Below are 19796 nucleotides of genomic sequence, written 5' to 3' on the forward strand. Positions count from 1 at the left end.
TGGTAAAGCAAAACAAGACGTCAGCAGGGAGGAGAGGCGAGCTGTACCCAAATATCCCCATCTGCAAGGCTTGACATGGACCTTCTGCTGCTCATCGGCTTCTCTCCTCTGCTGGACGATGATGACCAGATACTCCTCACACTGTTTTTGGAACTCGGCCACTTTGCTCCTCGCGATTGCGAGCTGCTCCGACATCTTCTCCACCTTCTCCCGGGTTTCGTCAATCTTAAAGAGCCCATTCCTCAACTTGGAGGCCTTCTCACCCAACTCTGTGCGCTTTTCATTCAGAAGCCTGAACACAACATATGTATGAGTGACCTGTAATAAGTATGTAGCATTCGCTGGGAGGAGCAGAACTTACGTCTTGTATCGGGACACCACCTCCAGGTAGCTGGTCGGGGTGATGTAATTTTGTCTTTTCAGTTCCAGCTTCATCTTGTGGGAATAATCGGCTACTGAGCGATGCATTGTGACGAAGATCCGGGCCACCTTCCCATTAATCTGTGAGGGAAGAGGAGGGAATCACCGGTCCAACTTACGGATTACTTCCAAGGAATTGAGCAGAGGCAATCTCAGATGTGTAGAAGACTCACCCCTTCCATGCTCCCCAATTCCATGCCTTCCAAATATCTCTCTGCCACCTCCAGCAGAGCCTCCTGAGGCCACTCAGAAAACCAGTCAATGGTCGTGCAGTTCACCAGAGCCGGGTACTGGCGGATGCGATTCCTGCGGCAAAAGAAATATCCGTTACATACAAGTCGGAGATTCAAGGTAGATTCTGCCTTACCCACCACCCTACACAACCCGGCAGTCACCCTGCTCCTACGTGTTACACTCTGTACCTCCGGACATTGGGCTACCATACATCAGGAGGAGCCATTAGGAGGAAAGAGTGTTTATATGAAGTAGAAAAGCGGCTATTAGCCACAAGAAAACATTGCCAGAAAATCGGGACCAAGTAAAGCATTGGATTCCAATGCATCCATTTACATGGGCGGTCTTTAGCCCATAGGACGCAGTGCTCACACAAGTGCCGCTGATCGGAGAGCTGCTAGGATTGGTCAGCAACATCTAAGGATACTTTTGCACGAGCCAATAGTCACCTGAATAATCGCTAGGAGACTGCTGTCTTATGTAAACACGGGACCGCTAGAACCGCTCACTTGTCAGTCATTTGGTTTTTAGCTCACCAAGCGTCTATCGGCCCATGTAAGCAGGCAGCCATTCATCTATGAACAACTGTCTACTTTGTGTGGAGGCAGGCGTCTGGAGGAGATCTCCGGTGTTCTCCACCTACATGCCGTGAGCGATGATTGCTCATGTCTGAAGGCACAGAAGTGATAATCGTTGGGATGGCTGTTGGCTGCTGGAGTAACTGATAGTCATCCTATGTAAAATAACCCCAAGTCCCAAAAACCCCTCTAGTCTGTAGGGCAAGGCTATAGTGATATCCGTCACCCATGTGATGAACGCAGACGTATGTGGAAGGATTAGAACCCCCTAGCAGGGTACGCTCACCTGAAGGGGTCGCCGACGGGGCTCATGCACAGGACGATATGTAGGTTGTTGCGCACTCTCTCGATCAGGAAGTTGAAGAGACTCTCTGCAGTGTCCGGGACGTTTTCCGCTTTGGCTTTTTCTTGTAGAATGGTCTTGATCTAAAACACAGCAGGGGGCCCAATGAGAGGAGATTACGGGGTCCGGACTTCTATTCTGAGATATGTATATAGGCAGCAGACATTGCAGTCACACCTAGATCCCAAAGCCTGAGGGGACCCGCTGCCAGATCAGAGGGCGTATAATGGCTGCAGATTTTGCATCATGACTTAAAAGGGATTTTACAAAGATTACAAATTATTCCCTATCCACAGCATATGGAATAACTTGCTGATTAGTGGGGGTCTCACAGCTGAGACCCCAGCCAATCCTGAGATCTGGGGTCCCATGTCTCCCCACTGTGGGGTTATTGCAACCTCTGCAGTGAGAGGGAGACTGATTGGAGCGCAAGAAACGCCCCCCCCCCCCCCCCACGGTGAGACACGGGAGTCCTGTTCTGTAGATTGGCAGGCACCCCAACAGTGAGACCCCCAGCGATCAGCAAGTTATCCTCTATCGTATGGACAGGGAATAGCTTGTCATTTTGGTACAACCCCTTTAAGAAAGTTTATGTTACCTCTTCAAATTCATCAGCTTTGTAGAGATTAGGGACCTCCCCGGAGCTCAGCACGTTGTTCACATCTTCTAGGAAGGATTCATCAGTGACCTGTGTGTCCGTCAGGAGGAAGACGGTGGGTCGGCCCTCAACGCCCGCCAGTCGGTACAGTTTTTTAATGTCTGTAAAATTGAAGAACAATTCGGGAGATAAGGAGCAGCAGAAGACATGGCGCTCATCTGGAGAACGTCTTATCCTCACCTTCTCTGAACTCCTGCTTACGGTAGCCTCGAGTCACCTCTAGCTGGAAAACCCTATAGTCACAAATGTAGGCTGCTAGTCGTGCCAGGCTCTGCCGTCCACTGCCCCCAATGCCAATCAGCAACATATTTCCTCGCGGCTGGCCAATTACACGTACAATGCGGGTCACTGGAGGAAAAAGGGGTAAATGTAAGAAGTCAGAGGCATATAATCAAGTCAATGGGAAGGACAAAATGGTGAGAGCGGCAAGGCTTACACCCTCATACACATTAGTGTCCAGTTGTTCAAACACTTTCCAATGTGTACAGAGGTTGCCTAACTTCGCCCACCAGATGATATTGGGCAAAGAAGGATCAGGAAGGTTGACTTCCAGCACCAGATCCTTTTCTTTCCTGGGAGATGAATCACGGCTGTCTGGCTGCAGCTTAGCGCTCTGAACCATGAACGGTTGGCCGAACCAAACATTCATGTGTATGGAGGAGCCATGAGGGGGGGAGCTGTCGGTCGAACGATCATTCGTCCAACAGCTGAAGAAGGTGAATGGGAACCTTAAGACGTACCATGCTGGATGGCATCTGTGAACAGGACCAGCTTCTTGGCGGTGGATCTGGGTTGGTGACTCTGTTCCTGCAACTGATTCATCATAAACGTCTTCAGGGCATTGAAGTCTGTAATGTCCTCGTATACTGCAGGCTCCCGCATAAAGTCACCTAGGAAAAGGCAAGTATGAAAAATACAATTCTGCATTACTCTGACCCCAAAGTTTCCAGCAGCTGTTAGACGATGAAGGGTATTGGAGCTTTTCCTTCGCCTGGCCAGCACTGTTCGAACAAATCTCATCCCAGTATGACCCCAAGTCCCTTCCACTTCATGGATATCAGCCTGTCCAGTTAGGAAGTAGGATTGGTTTTGAATGCATTTCACCTGCTTTAGTGCAAATTAACGTGACCAAAGGTGTACAGAAGAGGCAGCTGCAAGACACCCCATGAAGGGACTGGAGACAATTCCTCTCTTCCTGACTGATTCTTCTCTAGTGTCCTTGTCACTACTGGTACATGAGGGGCACCTACAGCCCAATTGAGGGGTACAGGTAGTCCTGCTCCTCTGGGATGGCGCATCTATATGTGCCGGAGCAAGGATTGCTGGGTCTTCCAGCACAAGAGCCTGGAGCGGATACCAGGACACGGACCGTTACATGAGGATTGCTGGAGAGGCCGTAGAAGGGCATCAACCCAGCATCAAGACCAGAAGAGCAGGAGTAGCACTGCTAGAGCCCTCCAAGGTACTCCCCGGCGGAAAACTGCCAGAAACAGACTCCATGAGGGCCTGACATCCTGTAGTGGGACCTGTGCAGCTCGGTTGGCATTCTACAAAGACCGCCAGAATTTGCAGGTCTACCGTTGGTGCCACATTTTCTGCGCAGGTGACAGCAGGTTCACACTGAACACGTGACACGAGGCAGAGATGAACGTTTTGCAAGGTGTGATTTAAAGGGGTTGTACCAAAATTTGAAGTTTTACCTTATCCACAAGATAGTGGATAGCTTTATGATCACTGGGGGTCCAACCACTAGAGATCCCACTAATCTCAATGACAGCACTGGAAATTGCCGAGTATGCAGTTACCTTATATCACTGCAAGGTGAATGGCTGGCACAGAGGCAAGTTCTAGTATTAGGCCTCATGTCCACGGGCGGGTCGGATTCGCATGTGGGAACCCATAACAGAATCCGACCCTGCCCACGGCTGGGGACACTGCGGGTTCTCTACTTACCCGTCTGGGTCTTCAGCTGGTCTTCCCTTTCTCCTCTGCAGAAGTGTGTGGGTGCGCTGCCGCACATGCGCAGTGAAGATTTAAAAAAAATAAATCTCACGCTTTCCCGCGGAAAGCCATCCGTGCGGGATCCACGGCAAAATGGAGCATGCTGCAATCGGTTTTCTGGACCAGAAGGTCAGCAAAACAAATCCGCATGCTTTAATTAAGCTGTGGACGCCCATGTTTCTCTATGGGCAGCTTTAATTGCAGATCGTCCGTGTGGGTGCCCCACGCAATTCAAATCCGCCCCTGGACATGAGGCCTTACCCAATCTATCTACAGGCATGCAATAGAGAGCTGACATACTACCTACCAAACACCAGAGGATGTTTGAGGGGGCACAGGTTGTGGAAGGTGAGGTCGAAGAGAGAGCCCAACTTCTCGCTCAGGATCCCTGTAAATGCTTCAGTGTCTGAAGAATCCACCAGTCGGTCCGAGAAGACTCTGCAGGAAGGAGAACAGAAATGCATTGCACCAAGGACATAACCTCTTACAAGACCAGTGGCTTCTCTTGCTTGGGCAGATTCGATCAGTCCACGTAATTCGCAGGCGAACACTTAATTTAATAGCTGCGGTGCAATACTGCATTCCCCCTGAAGTGGGTGCTGCAGGGGAAATGTATGAGCAGCCAAAGCTTTCCCCAGAGATTACTGCTGAGCACGGGTAATAGCATGGATCTACCTGAAGCACTCGTGGACCCAGAGTCTGGTGATGCTCTGCTTAGTGTCATGGAGGTCACGGTGGGCTCGTAGCATTCCCTGGAAGACCTGCAAAAGACATGAAGATACATAAGACCTCTCTCTCTGGTGGCTCTCACATTCATACACTTAATATCCCTCCATAGATTGAGTGTAGCATTCTTTATGTCACATAAGGCAAATACGTCTTAACAAATGGATGGATTCCAAGTAGTGGCTAAAATTGAGAATGCAGCTCTGGATGTGACTGGAGTACAGTATAATAAATAAAAGTATTTGCAGAGTTACTCAACATTATTTAAGAATTATATTTAGACTTAGGATGTAAAAGATGTAGGAAGGTGACCCGGATGATAGTGACTCCCTCTCTGCTCACCCCTTTCCTCTTGCACTCAGTGCTGCCCGCTGTAGGCTTTGTATCCCCCCCCCCATGACTGTATATTCACTCTCTGCTGTCCCAGCCTAAGGTATCACATCCACATTCCCACTGACGTTAGCCTCTCACCTTGGAGATGTCCCGCAGGTTGAACAGGTAGTGGATCTTGGCTGGGGTGGGAAGGAACCTCTGGGTCACAGCGTTATATAATTCTATAGTTGCTTGTGTGATTAGATCTCCAACCGGCTTTACTTCCTCCTCAAAATCTTGCAGTTTCTGGCTCATCATAGTCCCAAAGATGCGCTTAATCTGCGACTCCTGAAGGAGGACACGAAAATCGTGACACTAGTAGAGAAGGTCCACTGAGAATATTCAGAGCCCTGTGCAGCAGCAGCGGTGAGCGATTCGCTAGCGATATTCCGCCTCGCCCGTGGACAGGGGGCCTTGGTTGGAAGTTTGCTTTAACTCAGTAGAAGTGCTCTGCAATATACTTAGGGAATGTGAGAGTGCCATGACTGTCAATGTCATGGATGGGGTCTTGTAATGTCAGAATGATGTGGGGTCACGAGAATAATTTGAGGGTCGTATTGTGAGAATGACTAGAAGTTCTAATAATGTGATAACTTGGTGGTTTTGTGATGTGAGAATGACCTGGGGATCTCATAATGTGGGGAGATTGAGGGGGTTCCCATTATGTGAAGACATTCAAGAAATCTCATAATGTGACAATGATGTGTGGGTGTCTCACAATGTAGAAATATTCGGGGGGTTCTCACTATAAGAATGACCTGAGGGGTATCATAATCTAATTGGAGAGGTCTCATAATGTGAGAATATTCAGGGGGATCTCATAATGTGAGATTGACATTGGAGGTATCATAATGTCAAAATATTCAGGGAAGGGTCTCAGTATGAGATTGGGGTCTCATTGTATGACACAGCTACAAGGTCCCATAGTGTAAGAATGACCTGAAGAGACTCAAAGAGTCGGAATGACCTGGGGAGGGGGGCTCACTGTGGGAATGACCATTGGGGTTTGTGAGTGAGAATGACTTGAATGGATCTCATGCTGTTTGAATGAATTGGGGTGAATTCTCATAATCTAGGGGTATTCAGGGGGATCTCACTATAAGAATGGCCTAAGAGTCTCATGATGTAAGAATATTTAGGAAGGTCTATGAGAATATTCAGGGGAATCTCATAATGGGAGTATAACTTGGGGGGCCTTAAAATGTGAAAATATTCAGAGTATGTTATAGTATGAGACTGGCCTAAAGAGATAGACTAATAGTGTGAGAATGACCTGGGAGGTCCCAGTATGGGAAGGACCTTGGGGGCTCTCATAATGTGAGAATGACCTGGGGGTGTCATTGTGGTACAATGACCTTGGGGAGTCTCACAGTGTAAAAATAATGTAGGGGGTTTCAAAGTGTGTGAATGACCTTGGTGGTCTCAGTATGAGAATGACCTGAGGGGATCTCATGATATGAAAATGACCTGGGGATCTCATAATATAAGTATAATGTAAGGGATTTCATAGTGAAAGTGACCTGGTGGGTCTTAGTGTGAGAATGACCTACTGTAGAACCGAACTATTCTCACGCCACTGATCTGCAACTAACTAGCATATTAGCAAGCTGTGCTGGTGCAATGGCAATAACTCTTAATTTGTTCAACTTGCTGAATTGTTAAATTAGTGGAAAACAGATTTTCATTATTATGTAAGGAATCTCAAATGATTCCAAAACCTTGAGCTCGCCTCTACATAGCTTTTATTGCCCACACAACCATCTACAAATGATGTCTATTGTGAAAGCTGTGAAGAGACGTTACTACTCACCGACGGAAAGGTCATATTAACCAGGTTAAATCTACTCTGGAGTCGACCTGAGATAGCCGTCCGACCTCCGCCGGGTGGACCCATCGCTGCCATAATGAGCATGTCCTAGAGCAAGAATCAGTGAGACCGAAGATACAGGAAAGGTTAGTGATAAAGTACAAACATGTGCACCAAAGAGCAGTGCGTGCACCACAGGCAATGGTAAAGAGTGCCGCACTTGTATTTTAATGTACAGAATAGGCGATTAGAAGCATTTTTGTAATAGATTTTGTTAGCATATTCTATACATTTTTCTTAAAAAAATAAAACTTCTCTTCTGCTATGCAGCTACTGAAGACATGGGGGATGGTGTGGGGGAACAGTACAACACATGGGAGGTGGGGTGGGGAAGGACAGTACAACACATGGGGGTAGGGGGACAGTACAACTCATGGAGGATGGTGTGGGGGAACAGTACAACACATGGGAGGTGGGGTGGAGGGAGGACAGTACAACACATGGGGGGGTGGGGGGGGACAGTACAACAGTACAACACATGGGAGGTGGGGTGGGGGGAGGACAGTACAACACATGGGGGTAGGGGGACAGTACAACTCATGAGGGATGGTGTGGGGGGACAGTACAACACATGGGAGGTGGGGTGGAGGGAGGACAGTACAACACATGGGGGGGTGGGGGGACAGTACAACACATGGGGATGGTGTGGAGGGACAGTACAACACATGGGTGGGGGGGGTGGGGAAGGACAGTACAACACATGGGGGTGGTGTGGAGGGACAGTACAACACATGGGTGGTGGGGTGGGGAAGGACAGTACAACACATGGGGGGGTGGGGGGACAGTACAACACATGGGGATGGTGTGGAGGGACAGTACAACACATGGGTGGTGGGGTGGGGGGAGGACAGTACAACACATGGGGGTGGTGTGGAGGGACAGTACAACACATGGGTGGTGGGGTGGGGGGAGGACAGTACAACACATGGGGGTAGGGGGACAGTACAACTCATGGGGGATGGTGTGGGGGAACAGTACAACACATGGGAGGTGGGGTGGAGGGAGGACAGTACAACACATGGGAAGTAGGGGGACAGTACAACTCATGGGGGATGGTGTGGGGGAACAGTACAACACATGGGAGGTGGGGTGGGGAAGGACAGTACAACACATGGGGGTAGGGGGACAGTACAACACATGGGGGATGGTGTGGGGGAACAGTACAACACATGGGAGGTGGGGTGGGGAAGGACAGTACAACACATGGGAAGTAGGGGGACAGTACAACTCATGGGGGATGGTGTGGGGGGAGAGTACAACACATGGGAGGTGGGGTGGAGGGAGGACAGTACAACACATGGGGGGGGGACAGTACAACACATGGGGATGGTGTGGAGGGACAGTACAACACATGGGTGGTGGGGTGGGGGGAGGACAGTACAACACATGGGGAAGGTGTGGAGGGACAGTACAACACATGGGTGGTGGGGTGGGGGGAGGACAGTACAACACATGGGGGATGGTGTGGAGGGACAGTACAACACATGGGTGGTGGGGTGGGGTGGGGGGAGGACAGTACAACACATGAGGGGGGGAGGGGATAGAGTAGGGGCAGAGCATTATTGAAAATAAAGTATAGCTAATAGAGACCCTTCATACTTATACACAACAGTGGTGTCTGCAGCTGTTATACAAAGAGCACTGCAGACACACCTGAATGGAGTGCCCCCTACTGTTATACAGTGAGGTGAAGATGGATTTCTTAGCCTTGTCTTCACTAATTGCGTAGCAGAAGAGGGTTTCTTAAAAGAACAATATACAGCATAAGCTGATAAACCATATTATAAGAATGGTTAGAATCGCCTATTCTGTACATAAAAAAATGCGGGTACTTTTCAAATGTGAGGGCAGAAAAGCAATAGAAGAAGACTAGAAGGTCTGAAGACCAGCAGAAGACCAGAAACGTACAAGTGATGGGGCCGGGCAGGTGAGGCCTACAATACCGACTGCAGCCTTGCAGAAGTGGGACAACCTATCGCTGTTTTGGGTCGTCTGCAATGGTCATATAACCTCATAGGGAAAAGTCTGCAGACCCGAATGTCAGAGCAGGAACACCGGGCAGAAGGTTTAGGATTGCAGGACCAGCAGAGTACAAGGTCTAAACCTTCAAATGTCAGAAGGGAAAGCAGAACTGGAAGCCATACGCCAGAATATTACAGAGGTACGGAGGAGGAAAGCTCAGAAGATCCAAAATGGAAAACCTCCGAGAAGGAAAGAAAGGGAGACAATACCAAAAGCTCCAAAAGCCAAAGCTGGAAGGAGGAGAAAAGTGTCTCCGGAGCAAGAAGGCAGAAGGAAGCAAAGATAAAGTTAGAGTCTGCCGGGCGCTGCTGCGGTGCCACCTGTATACAGTGAAGAAACCCGTGTATCGCCCGGCGGTGCTCTGCAGCAAAACCCGTCCGATACGAATAGAATGAAGACAATCTGCACCCCCACCCGGCCCCCTTCACATCCCTAATTTGTATCCAAATTCAAACATATTTCCAAAACGTCTCCAGAATCTTTCTTACTGTTGGCCCGATCCATTCTTGGCTTGATTACTGCAAATCACTACTGATTGGTCTCCCCTCTCCAATCTATCCTGAATGTAGCAGCCAGGCGGATCTTTTGGCCAGTTGCCGCACTAGTGTCTTTACCCTATGCCAGCCACTGCACCAATGCGTGCATCGTATGCCAGCCACTGCACCAATGCCTGCACCGTGTGCCAGCCACTGCACCAATTTCTCCACCCTGTGCCACCGTGTGCTAGCCACTGCACCAATGCCTGCATCGTGTGCCAGCCACTGCACCAATTTCTCCACCCTGTCAGTCACTACACCAATGCCCTTATCATGTGCCTGTCGCTACACCGATTCCTACACACTGTGGCAGTCGCTACACCAATTCCTCCACCCTGTGCCAATGACTACACCAATGCCCTCACCATGTGCCAGTCAGTACACCAATGCCCTCACCATGTACTAGTTAGTACACCAATGCCCTCACCATGTGCCATAGCACTTGTAAAATCCTCCCAAAAAGCTGGATCCAATAGGGTTGAAGAAAATGTATTTGAACAACAAATAAAAGCAATGCGCTTCGGGAACTGGAATCCGCTTTCTCAACCGTACAGCATAACCTCATCAGGTGAGAATTTATTGCTAGTGCCCACCATGAAGGGTGTCTGTGGCTGGCATCTCAGTACAAGCGGCCCCAGGGCATTACATATAAGAACGGTAACAGGCAGCTGTCAGAATATTCATACATTTCCAGGTGGAATAACAGAGGTAAACCGACATGTTGTGTTGAACCCCAAACTGCGGCACTTTTACCTTGGCATTTTATAACAACAAAGGTGTCAAGTTTGCCAACCCTAGCAGTAACAGCAGCGTCCAAATTTTTAATAAGGGCAATGATAACATAAAGGAAAGTCCATGGGGACAGACATGAGAATCACAGATCTGTTCTCTGCTGCCTACTCGTCTCCACCTCCTGCTCTGCACAAAGATCAGCTGTAAATTCAGTATTCCCAAACACACTTCAAAAGGCGGTAGCTCTGGTTCTATGAAGTTACAGACAAGCTTTTGGTGTCAGTTTAAAGGCTATGGAAACCTTTGTGCATGAAAAATCAATATACACCTCTTACTAAATCCCTGCAGAAAAAAAATGATGCATGTATCTGTTTTTGCGTTGAGTTTTCATTCTCATGCATTTAGAAAGCCTCATACTTGATTTGCAGTTTATGTTTCTGGCTGGGAGGTGTTCCAAGCACTGATCAGCTGGTCTCTTTCATGAATGTACACAAGCACAGCTCCTCTCCCCTCTCCTCTTTCTGAGGCTGTGTAGCATAACCACTCCCACTCAGTACTACACAGCTATTTTATCTTCTCTCTAAGTAGCTGCTGATCCTGTTCCCTTTCACTGCTAATAAGCACAGAAAATTCACTCAGAGTGCGTTACAGCCCTCTGTAATGGTAGCTTTCTCTGCTCTCTGTCCTCCTGTACTCCTCCATGATCTCCCAGCACGGTCATACAGCCCTCTGTAATAGCTCAGGCAATGAATGTAGGTCCACAACAGGGGAGCTGGATAGAGGAGTTGGTCAGTTTATACTGACTGGCAAAATTTGCTGAAATTTTAATACAAGAATAAAAATCAAACAATCAGAAATTTTTAATGAAAACCAATTACAAAAAGTCTTCATTTCCAAAAACACCTTGATTGAAAAAAACAGTGCAGAGGTATACATAGCCTATAAATCTTGATATTAAAATGACATGAAATGCCTGTTGGTAGCCCTGGTAGGGACGGAGCTACAGCTGCATGAAGTGGAACGGGCTCAGCCCTTCCAAGAACCAACAGAGCTCCTCCAGGGATTGTAGGGGTTAATGTGATCGGTGCCTCCACCACATGCCCTGATGTCTTCGTATCTGACTATGTGTAAGACTGTCACTTCATATATTTTAGCTTATCTTTAACAGCTTGTAAGTCTAATTATACTAGTGATTACTGGTATGCCGCGTGCAGGTGGGTGACGGTAAGTGGGCAGCAGTGAGTCAGTGTGTGTCAGGGCAGACCCCTGGTCCATCCAATCCGCCCTTATATATTACTTACCCCAGGCTTACACTCATTTATTGTTCATTGGAAGTTTGTATCAGGCATCTTTTACTATCTCAGGCTGCCTTCACACGGGCGTCAAAATCGTGCGAGATTAGTGCGCTGCGAGATGCGCAAATATGAACCTGGGATCATACACATGAGCGATGTTTACCTGCAGGGCACCGCGATGCGATATAGGAAACGCATTGCGGCATGTTTATTCTTCCCGCGTGCTCTCGAATTGCAGTCCCATTGTTCTCAATGGGCCGTGGCAGCAGCGCACCACGTGCTACGTGCATGCCATGCGATGCGAGGTCTCCCACTGAAAGCAATGGGAGAAACTCTGAGATCCTCGGCCATGGCTGACAGCCGTGGTGGAGGATCGCTTCTTCCCCAAAGTGAGGTGAGGCTGTTTTGAAATATAGCACCTCACATCCGTGGGGAATTCACATGGTGGGGAGTGTGGTGTGGGCGTGGGGTTCACGGCACTCGCCAGTGTGAAGTTAGCCTTAGTCATATACCAGTTGCTGACATTACTTCTGAGCTTCTCCCAACTAATCAGCGATTCTCTTCTAAGGTCCTGAACAGCACAGATCGGCCGATCCGACAGTCCGAGGATTCCTTCTCCCGAAGTGCCAGGGATCGTTCCTCCATTCACAGTGAACAGGCAGTCATACATAAGTGATACTGCCTGTTCATGCGGGCTGATCTGTAGTTCAGTTAGAACATTCTCATTGGTCGTTCATTTGGGGCATGTATTTCCTTTAGATTCTCCCTGGATCGAAAGAATCTGAATGATTTATTGGCCCATGTAAATAAGCCCTAAATGGTTCTCCATGTCCAGAGCCCACCAGGAGTACCAACCCTACTACACACTGGTGTCCGCAGCAAACAGACAGACCTCACCTGTTACACCATCTCCGCAGTCACCTACAATCCTATTAATGGAAGAGGACCCAGGAGAGACCCCTGTGGCCCCCCCCCCCACACTTGTAAGCCAACCCTCGTCAGGATACACTCGGATATCTATCCTGCACCAACTGTCAAAGGGTTAAGTCCAACGTTCAATAACGTATCTATGAGCTCTTCATGTGGAACTCTATCAAAGGCGTTCGTGCCCTCCAGAGCGGTGACATCCGCAGAGTCAGCCACTACTCCTCCGGCTCTCTTACACTATTGTTCAGGCTCTCGCCGGACTGCAGAAATCGGAAGGACAATCGTTCATTATGAAACCGATGGCGACTGAAAGACTGTAAATGGCCTGCTTACTGTGAATGGAGTCGGGAGGTCGGAGGAGTCCCCGGCGCGTTCCGCCTCCATTCGCTGAGCGCTGATCACTCCTGTGTAATAACCCAGGGACGATCATTGCTGGGACGGCTGTCGGGCGCTTCTGCGCTCAGTTGTCCTGGGTAAAAGGGCCCATACAAATCAGTGAGGTTAGTGCAACATGATTGGCCCCCAGTAACGCTGTGCTGTTTAGGGCCCAGCAGGTTGTTGGTCTTCAGGCGCTCTAATATCCCCTTTTTCCAAAGAGTTGCTATTGGTTTAACGGCGTTCTGATGATAAATCAGCGGTTGCCTTGTTTGAAGTCACGATCCTCGCTCTCAGGCTGCGCTATAATAAGTGGATACATAAAGGACTTTAACCCCTTCCTGCTGCAGCGCTTCTTGGTTTCTTTCCCATTTAAAAAAAAAATAAAAAATCATAACAATTTTTACATATTCTTCTTTTGCGGGCCGACGTGTATTTTTCAGGCGCACCATATGATGTATTGGAAAACTTGTAAAAATTTGTGGCGTGAAAACATGCAATTGCGCCATTTTTTGTGTGTGTGTGGTTTTACGGCGTTAACGGTGCAGTAAAAATGGCATTTATCTGTATTCTGTGGGTCGGTGTGATTATAGCGATGCTAAATCTATATTTATACGTTGTGCTATTTAATTAAAATACCTTAAAAAAAAGCTGATTTCGGTCGTCATCGCTTGACAGGTCTTACTTTTTTGTTTTTATCGCGCCGCTGTGTGAGGGCCTGATTTTTGCAGAATGACCTGTAGTTTTTATTGGTAACATTTTGGGGTACATACAGCCTTTTTGATCTCTTTTTAGTCAATTTTTTTTTTTAGAGATGATGTGACCGAAAAATGTCCACCGTGCGTGATTAATAATCTGATATTTTAATCATTTGGACTTTTAGGGATGCAGTAACAATTTTTACATGTTTTTTTACGTTTTGCTATGATGACTGGAAAAGGGGGATTTTTTTTTAAACTTGTAAAAATTTTATTAATAATTTAAAAAAAACAAAAACAACAACTTTCTTGTTGTTTTTACTTTTTTTTTTAGTCACCTATGAGGACTTGAACTTCTGATCATTTGGTCACCCATACAGTATAATGCAATTGTATATATTATTTATACATGATGTATCTACACAAATAATGTTACATATTATTTATGTATTTTATTATACGTTCCACAGGCTCATCTTAATAGATGATCACTCATGACAGCACTGGGGGCCTCCAGTAGGCCCGAGGCTGCCAAGACACCTACATAGCCCCCTGCAATGAGATCGAGAGGGACCATTTGTGACATCAGAATTCAGACGTCAATGCCAGAAGGAGGGGGTCCTTGGATGCGCCCAGTGAAGTGAAGTCTGTATCCAGGAGGAGACTGAAGGCACATATGGCCGCACAGATCCATCTCTCTCCATTCTAGTCTATGGGAGATCAGGAAGAAGTTGCCACTTGTACGATGGCCAATGAAGACAACAAGGTTTTACGATAAAGTGAGAAAGCAGAGCAGAAGACAGTGATGGGGAGCAGGAAGGAGAAGGAGGAGCCAGAAGTGCGACCGATTAGCGTCCGGTGTCTGACCTTCACATATTTGATGCTCTGATTCTGACGATCGTACCAAAAACCGTAATCGATCCAGAGCCGGAGCAGCTCCAGAGGTGGCTGGGAGCCGAATGTGTCCTTGGCTGGCATATTGAGGTCATCCATGAAGGTCAGGAGCTGCTTGCCCCCAGCAGGCACGTAGACACCCTTAGTTCGCTTCTCCACCCGACTTTCGATAATGTTTTGTACGTTGTTGGATGTGGTCTGGGGAGGAATCGGTGACACCAGTGATGACACGTTGCTGGTCCCGTGAGTCCATATAGACTAAATTCTAGGATAATCGCATGGTTACCTGCGCGGACATGTTCACCGTCAGTAGCGCCCACTTATTAGCATCTAAGGACTGCAGGACACTCTGAGCAATGGAGGTCTTCCCGGTGCCCACCGGCCCAACAAGTAGGACAGGGTTGTGGTTCGAGACCAGGGCATTTACTATGAACTCGTAGCGGATTGTGTCTACTGTTGGCACCATGATTTTGTAGAATGGGGCGCTGTGAAGAAAGAAGATAACATAATCTCACCAGCAGTGGGGGTCCACCATTTGGGACACCGTCAACTGTTGAAAAGGGCTCTCGGGTGGGCTCTGCAGTCTCTTCTCGTGATGTCACGCTCATCGGTCACACAGCCTGAGAGCAGCTCAGTCCCATTCAAGTGAATGAGATTGACCTACTGTACCAGGTACCGACCCTATAAAATGTACGTCGCTGTGCCTGGTATGCAGTGAAGGGACGCCAGTACTCACCCAGGCATCATGGCCACTTCAGACAGCTAATCGGTGGGGGTCCCGAGTGGCAGACCCCCACTGATCTCATATTGATGACCAGTCAGAGGAGAGGTGATCAATTACTTAGTATATGATGGCAGAACATGTTGAGATCATCCTTACGTCAGGTGAACGAAGCACACGTGTCATCATCGCAGATTTTAATCTCTTGGTCGTCCAAATTTTGGATCTGTCAACAACAGATCCTGTTTCTCAGAATTTGGGAAAAAGTCTGGCAGCTGCACCGCAGGTAACGGGAGGTCTGGTTAGGTGGCGCTGATTGAAATCTGCGGTGATGACACGTGTGCTTTGTCCACCTGACATAAGAACGATCTCAACACATTCTGCTTGACATAGCGCCATCATTCACATTGAAGTAAAATCACTGTTAACATGAGAATGGATAAAATGCATTAAAGTGAAGCCCACCAAGGTTTTCTGGTAAAATTCTCTGCCAGTTTGATATATCACACACCAACCTTCCCACAGGAAAACTTAGACTTGAATCCAATATGGCGGCATTCAAGATGGCCGCCATGCTGGTGACAAGGCCTAACAGGTTTGCCCCGCTGCCTGTATATAATATAGGATCACTGTCTGACAAACCGTTTTCATTCTCTATGGGCATTTCCTCACTTTTGAGACACCCTGTACATTAGAAGGCAGCAGATGATTCAAGACGTCCATTACAAAGAGGCAGAAGATGGTGAAAATACGACTATGACTGTGGAGAAGTAAATGCAGGGTCTTACTTGGCGGGGATCCTCCAGCCCTTGGGAAGCCGCTCCTCGAAATTCAGCCAGTTCCTGCTTTTAGGGTCAACAAAATATTCATACACAGTGTCCTGAAAGAAGACCAGAGGATAGAATGAACTGCAATACCAAATACAGCCTATGAACAGGTTGGTGGCGCTGTCTATGTACAGAAAGTGTGATCCCACACTATGGAGCATATATGAGCAGTGTAGACTATACCACAATGCCGTCCATAGCATTGCTATTATTGGGTGCTGGATACGGTGCCCTCTGCTGGATGATCCACATCCCTTCCCTGCTACAGCCGTAGTTATGCAGTAATGGTGGGGGTTGTTATTTAGGATTTGGTCCCTTAATCCCAGCGCAGTCTCAATGCTCCAGGTACAATGACATCTAATTGGGGTCTGCTACCTTTGTAGCCTCTTCTACGGACAAGCACCTTCTACCCTCTAACCCTGGGGCTACGTTGCACCCTCTGTGGGGGATTCCATTCTAGGTACCTTATTAGGGAAACTTCCTTCCACCTCTCTCAGGAAGTTGTCGATCATCCTCCTCCCATCTTCATCTACTGAAGCGCACACTGACCAGATCATGCAGAATAGGAACCAGAGCTCCACCATCCGGCTGTAGTTGTCCGGGTCGGTGGGGTTCACCTGTTGGACACAGCAGTACAGGTGAGAGGAACAAACTTCCGGAGTAGCGCTGAGGAATGGTCTGTCGCTCCACTCACCCCATTCTCCGCTGTTGCAAGCGAGTCGTAGAGTTTGCAGAGAGAGATGACCCCGCTGGCCTCCTCTTGTGGGACGAGGTCCTTGCAGTGAAGACTCTTGTATTCTAGAACACGCGGAATGTATTTATCAAACATCTGCTGCAGCGTCTCTGCTTCTGCCTGTGCAAAGGAAAAATCTAGGTTAGAGAAGCTCACCTCCACCTAAAGGGGGTGGGACTGTAGAAAGCTGGTTCTGACGTAGAGAACATAATTTGCCCTAGGCTGAATGCTTTGTTACGGAGTGCACAGTCCGATGTAGTGAGCGTGCTTTGCTGTAGGGAACGTGTTAGCTGTAGTGAGCGTGCTTTGCTGTAGGGAGCATGTTAGCTGTAGTGAGCATGCTTTGCTGTAGGGAACATATTAGCTGTAGTGAGCATGCTCTGCTGTAGATAACATATTAGCTGTAGTGAGCCAGCTCTGCTGTAGGGAACATGTTAGCTGTAGTGAGCATGCTTTGCTGTAGGGAGCATGTTAGCTGTAGTGAGCATGCTTTGCTGTAGGGAACATATTAGCTGTAGTGAGCATGCTCTGCTGTAGATAACATATTAGCTGTAGTGAGCATGCTCTGCTGTAGGGAACATGCTAGCTGTAGTGAGCATGCTCTGCTGTAGGGAACATATTAGCTGTAGTGAGCATGCTCTGCTGTAGGGAACATATTAGCTGTAGTGAGCATGCTCTGCTGTAGGGAACATGTTAGCTGTAGTGAGCATGCTTTGCTGTAGGGAGCATGTTAGCTGTAGTGAGCATGCTTTGCTGTAGGGAACAAGTTAGCTGTAGTGAGCATGCTTTGCTGTAGGGAACATGTTAGCTGTAGTGAGCATGCTTTGCTGTAGGGAACATGTTAGCTGTAGTGAGCATGCTTTGCTGTTGGGAACATGTTAGCTGTAGTGAGCATGCTTTGCTGTTGGGAACATGTTAGCTGTAGTGAGCATGCTTTGCTGTAGGGAACATGTTAGCTGTAGTGAGCATGCTTTGCTGTTGGGAACATGTTAGCTGTAGTGAGCATGCTCTGCTGTTGGGAACATGTTAGCTGTAGTGAGCATGCTCTGCTGTAGGGAACATATTAGCTGTAGTGAGCATGCTCTGCTGTAGGGAACATATTAGCTGTAGTGAGCATGCTCTGCTGTAGAGAACATATTAGCTGTAGTGAGCATGCTCTGCTGTAGGGAACATGTTAGCTGTAGTCAGCCTGCTCTGCTGTAGGGAACATGTTAGCTGTAGTAAGTCTGCTCTGCTGTAGGGAACATATTAGCTGTAGTGAGCATGCTCTGCTGTAGGGAACATATTAGCTGTAGTGAGCATGCTCTGCTGTAGGGAACATGTTAGCTGTAGTCAGCCTGCTCTGCTGTAGATCGAGTGCCCTGCTGTAGGTAGTATGCTCACTTTGGGTGAGGCAGTGTTACATCATGCAGTATACAGTCAACTGTCTGATAAAGCACTATAAAACACAACTCCTCCAATGCAATGCACAAGAGAGAAGTGGTGCCTACCTTTCCTCTCTTCTCCAACCAGGACTGGACATACGGCTTCCACCCTAGGCTCGTATAGTCTGTATAGACCATACCGCAACGTGACACTGTAGCTGGAGAGGCAACTGCGAGATCGGCAACTTCAAACAACAAGGACACCTGTGAGAAGGGAAAGAGCTCACACATGATTGTGCTTCAGGCCGAGGGATGGATCGTCAGCTCATGGGGTCAGGCATGGTTGTGAACTTACCTGCTCGGGCATGGCTATCCTCTCCCCGTTAATGAGAGTTAGGACTTTGTTGTCGTCCATTACAGAATTCATGCTCTCGATCCACAGAGTGTCCACAGGGCCATCAAACACGATCCACTTCTCATCCGGCTTCTCATCTAGTAGACAGAGAATATCAAGAATGCATCTACCAGGGAGGACAGGCCTGATCCTGGTCCGTATACTGTGTGCAGCTGGTCAGCCCTCACCTACAGTGTGCATTGTCCAACCCCTGCCTACTTACACACTCCATGTATTGTACGCCCCTGCTTACACGCCTTCTCTGTATTGTACACCCCCACACACATACTCCCTGTAGTATACAACCCCTGCTTACACACTGGTTACTGTACATCCCCCACTTACACATTCTCCATATTGTACAGCTCCTTACACACCCTCTGTACTGTACCGCCCCCGCTTACACACTGTGTACTGTACCGCCCCTGCTTACACACTGTGTACTGTACCGCCCCCGCTTACACGCCTTCTCTGTATTGTACACCCCCACACACATACTGCCTGTAGCATACAACCCCTGCTTACACACTGTGTACTGTACCGCCCCCGCTTACACGCCTTCTCTGTATTGTACACCCCCACACACATACTGCCTGTAGCATACAACCCCTGCTTACACACTATGTACTGTACATCCCCCACTTACACATTCTTCATATTGTACAATTTCTACATACACTCTCTCTGTATTGTATTGCCCCCGCTTACACACTGTACTGTACCGCCTCTGATTACACACTCTGTACATCAATCCCCATTCACACCCTCCCTGTAGTGCACAACCACACTTGCTTACACACTCTCTGTACTGTACAGCCCCCCTTACACACTATGTGCATTGTACAGACCCCTGCTTACACACTGTGTACTGTACTGCCTCAGCTTACACACTGTACTGCCTCTAAATTACACACACTCTGTACATCAATCACCATTCACACACTTCATGTAGTGCATAACTACATCCGCTTACACACACTCTGTATTGTACAGCCCCCGCTTACACACTCTGTATTGTACAGCCCCCGCTTACACACTCTGTATTGTACAGCCCCCGCTTACACACTCTCTGTATTGTA

General features: G+C 48.1%; 1 protein-coding gene across 1 annotated transcript in view; it reads right to left on the reverse strand.

Moving 5' to 3' along the window:
- The window catches only part of DNAH2 (dynein axonemal heavy chain 2), a 194374-nt gene that overhangs the window by 23590 nt on the left and 150988 nt on the right, over window positions 1-19796 (reverse strand). Inside the window, exons 44-61 of the mRNA XM_066593827.1 lie at window positions 18679-18815; window positions 18450-18587; window positions 16921-17079; window positions 16691-16843; window positions 16188-16279; window positions 14965-15163; window positions 14652-14876; window positions 7143-7247; window positions 5432-5620; window positions 4910-4995; window positions 4542-4672; window positions 2974-3123; window positions 2414-2581; window positions 2174-2334; window positions 1519-1658; window positions 594-726; window positions 362-501; window positions 82-292 (exon numbers count right to left, since the gene is read on the reverse strand). Of these exons, the coding sequence (XP_066449924.1) occupies window positions 82-292; window positions 362-501; window positions 594-726; window positions 1519-1658; window positions 2174-2334; window positions 2414-2581; window positions 2974-3123; window positions 4542-4672; window positions 4910-4995; window positions 5432-5620; window positions 7143-7247; window positions 14652-14876; window positions 14965-15163; window positions 16188-16279; window positions 16691-16843; window positions 16921-17079; window positions 18450-18587; window positions 18679-18815 (2717 nt within the window). The remainder of the gene's footprint in view (window positions 1-81; window positions 293-361; window positions 502-593; window positions 727-1518; window positions 1659-2173; window positions 2335-2413; window positions 2582-2973; window positions 3124-4541; window positions 4673-4909; window positions 4996-5431; window positions 5621-7142; window positions 7248-14651; window positions 14877-14964; window positions 15164-16187; window positions 16280-16690; window positions 16844-16920; window positions 17080-18449; window positions 18588-18678; window positions 18816-19796) is intronic.

This window comes from Eleutherodactylus coqui, chromosome 2, assembly GCF_035609145.1.
Source record: "Eleutherodactylus coqui strain aEleCoq1 chromosome 2, aEleCoq1.hap1, whole genome shotgun sequence".
Taxonomy (NCBI): domain Eukaryota; kingdom Metazoa; phylum Chordata; class Amphibia; order Anura; family Eleutherodactylidae; genus Eleutherodactylus; species Eleutherodactylus coqui.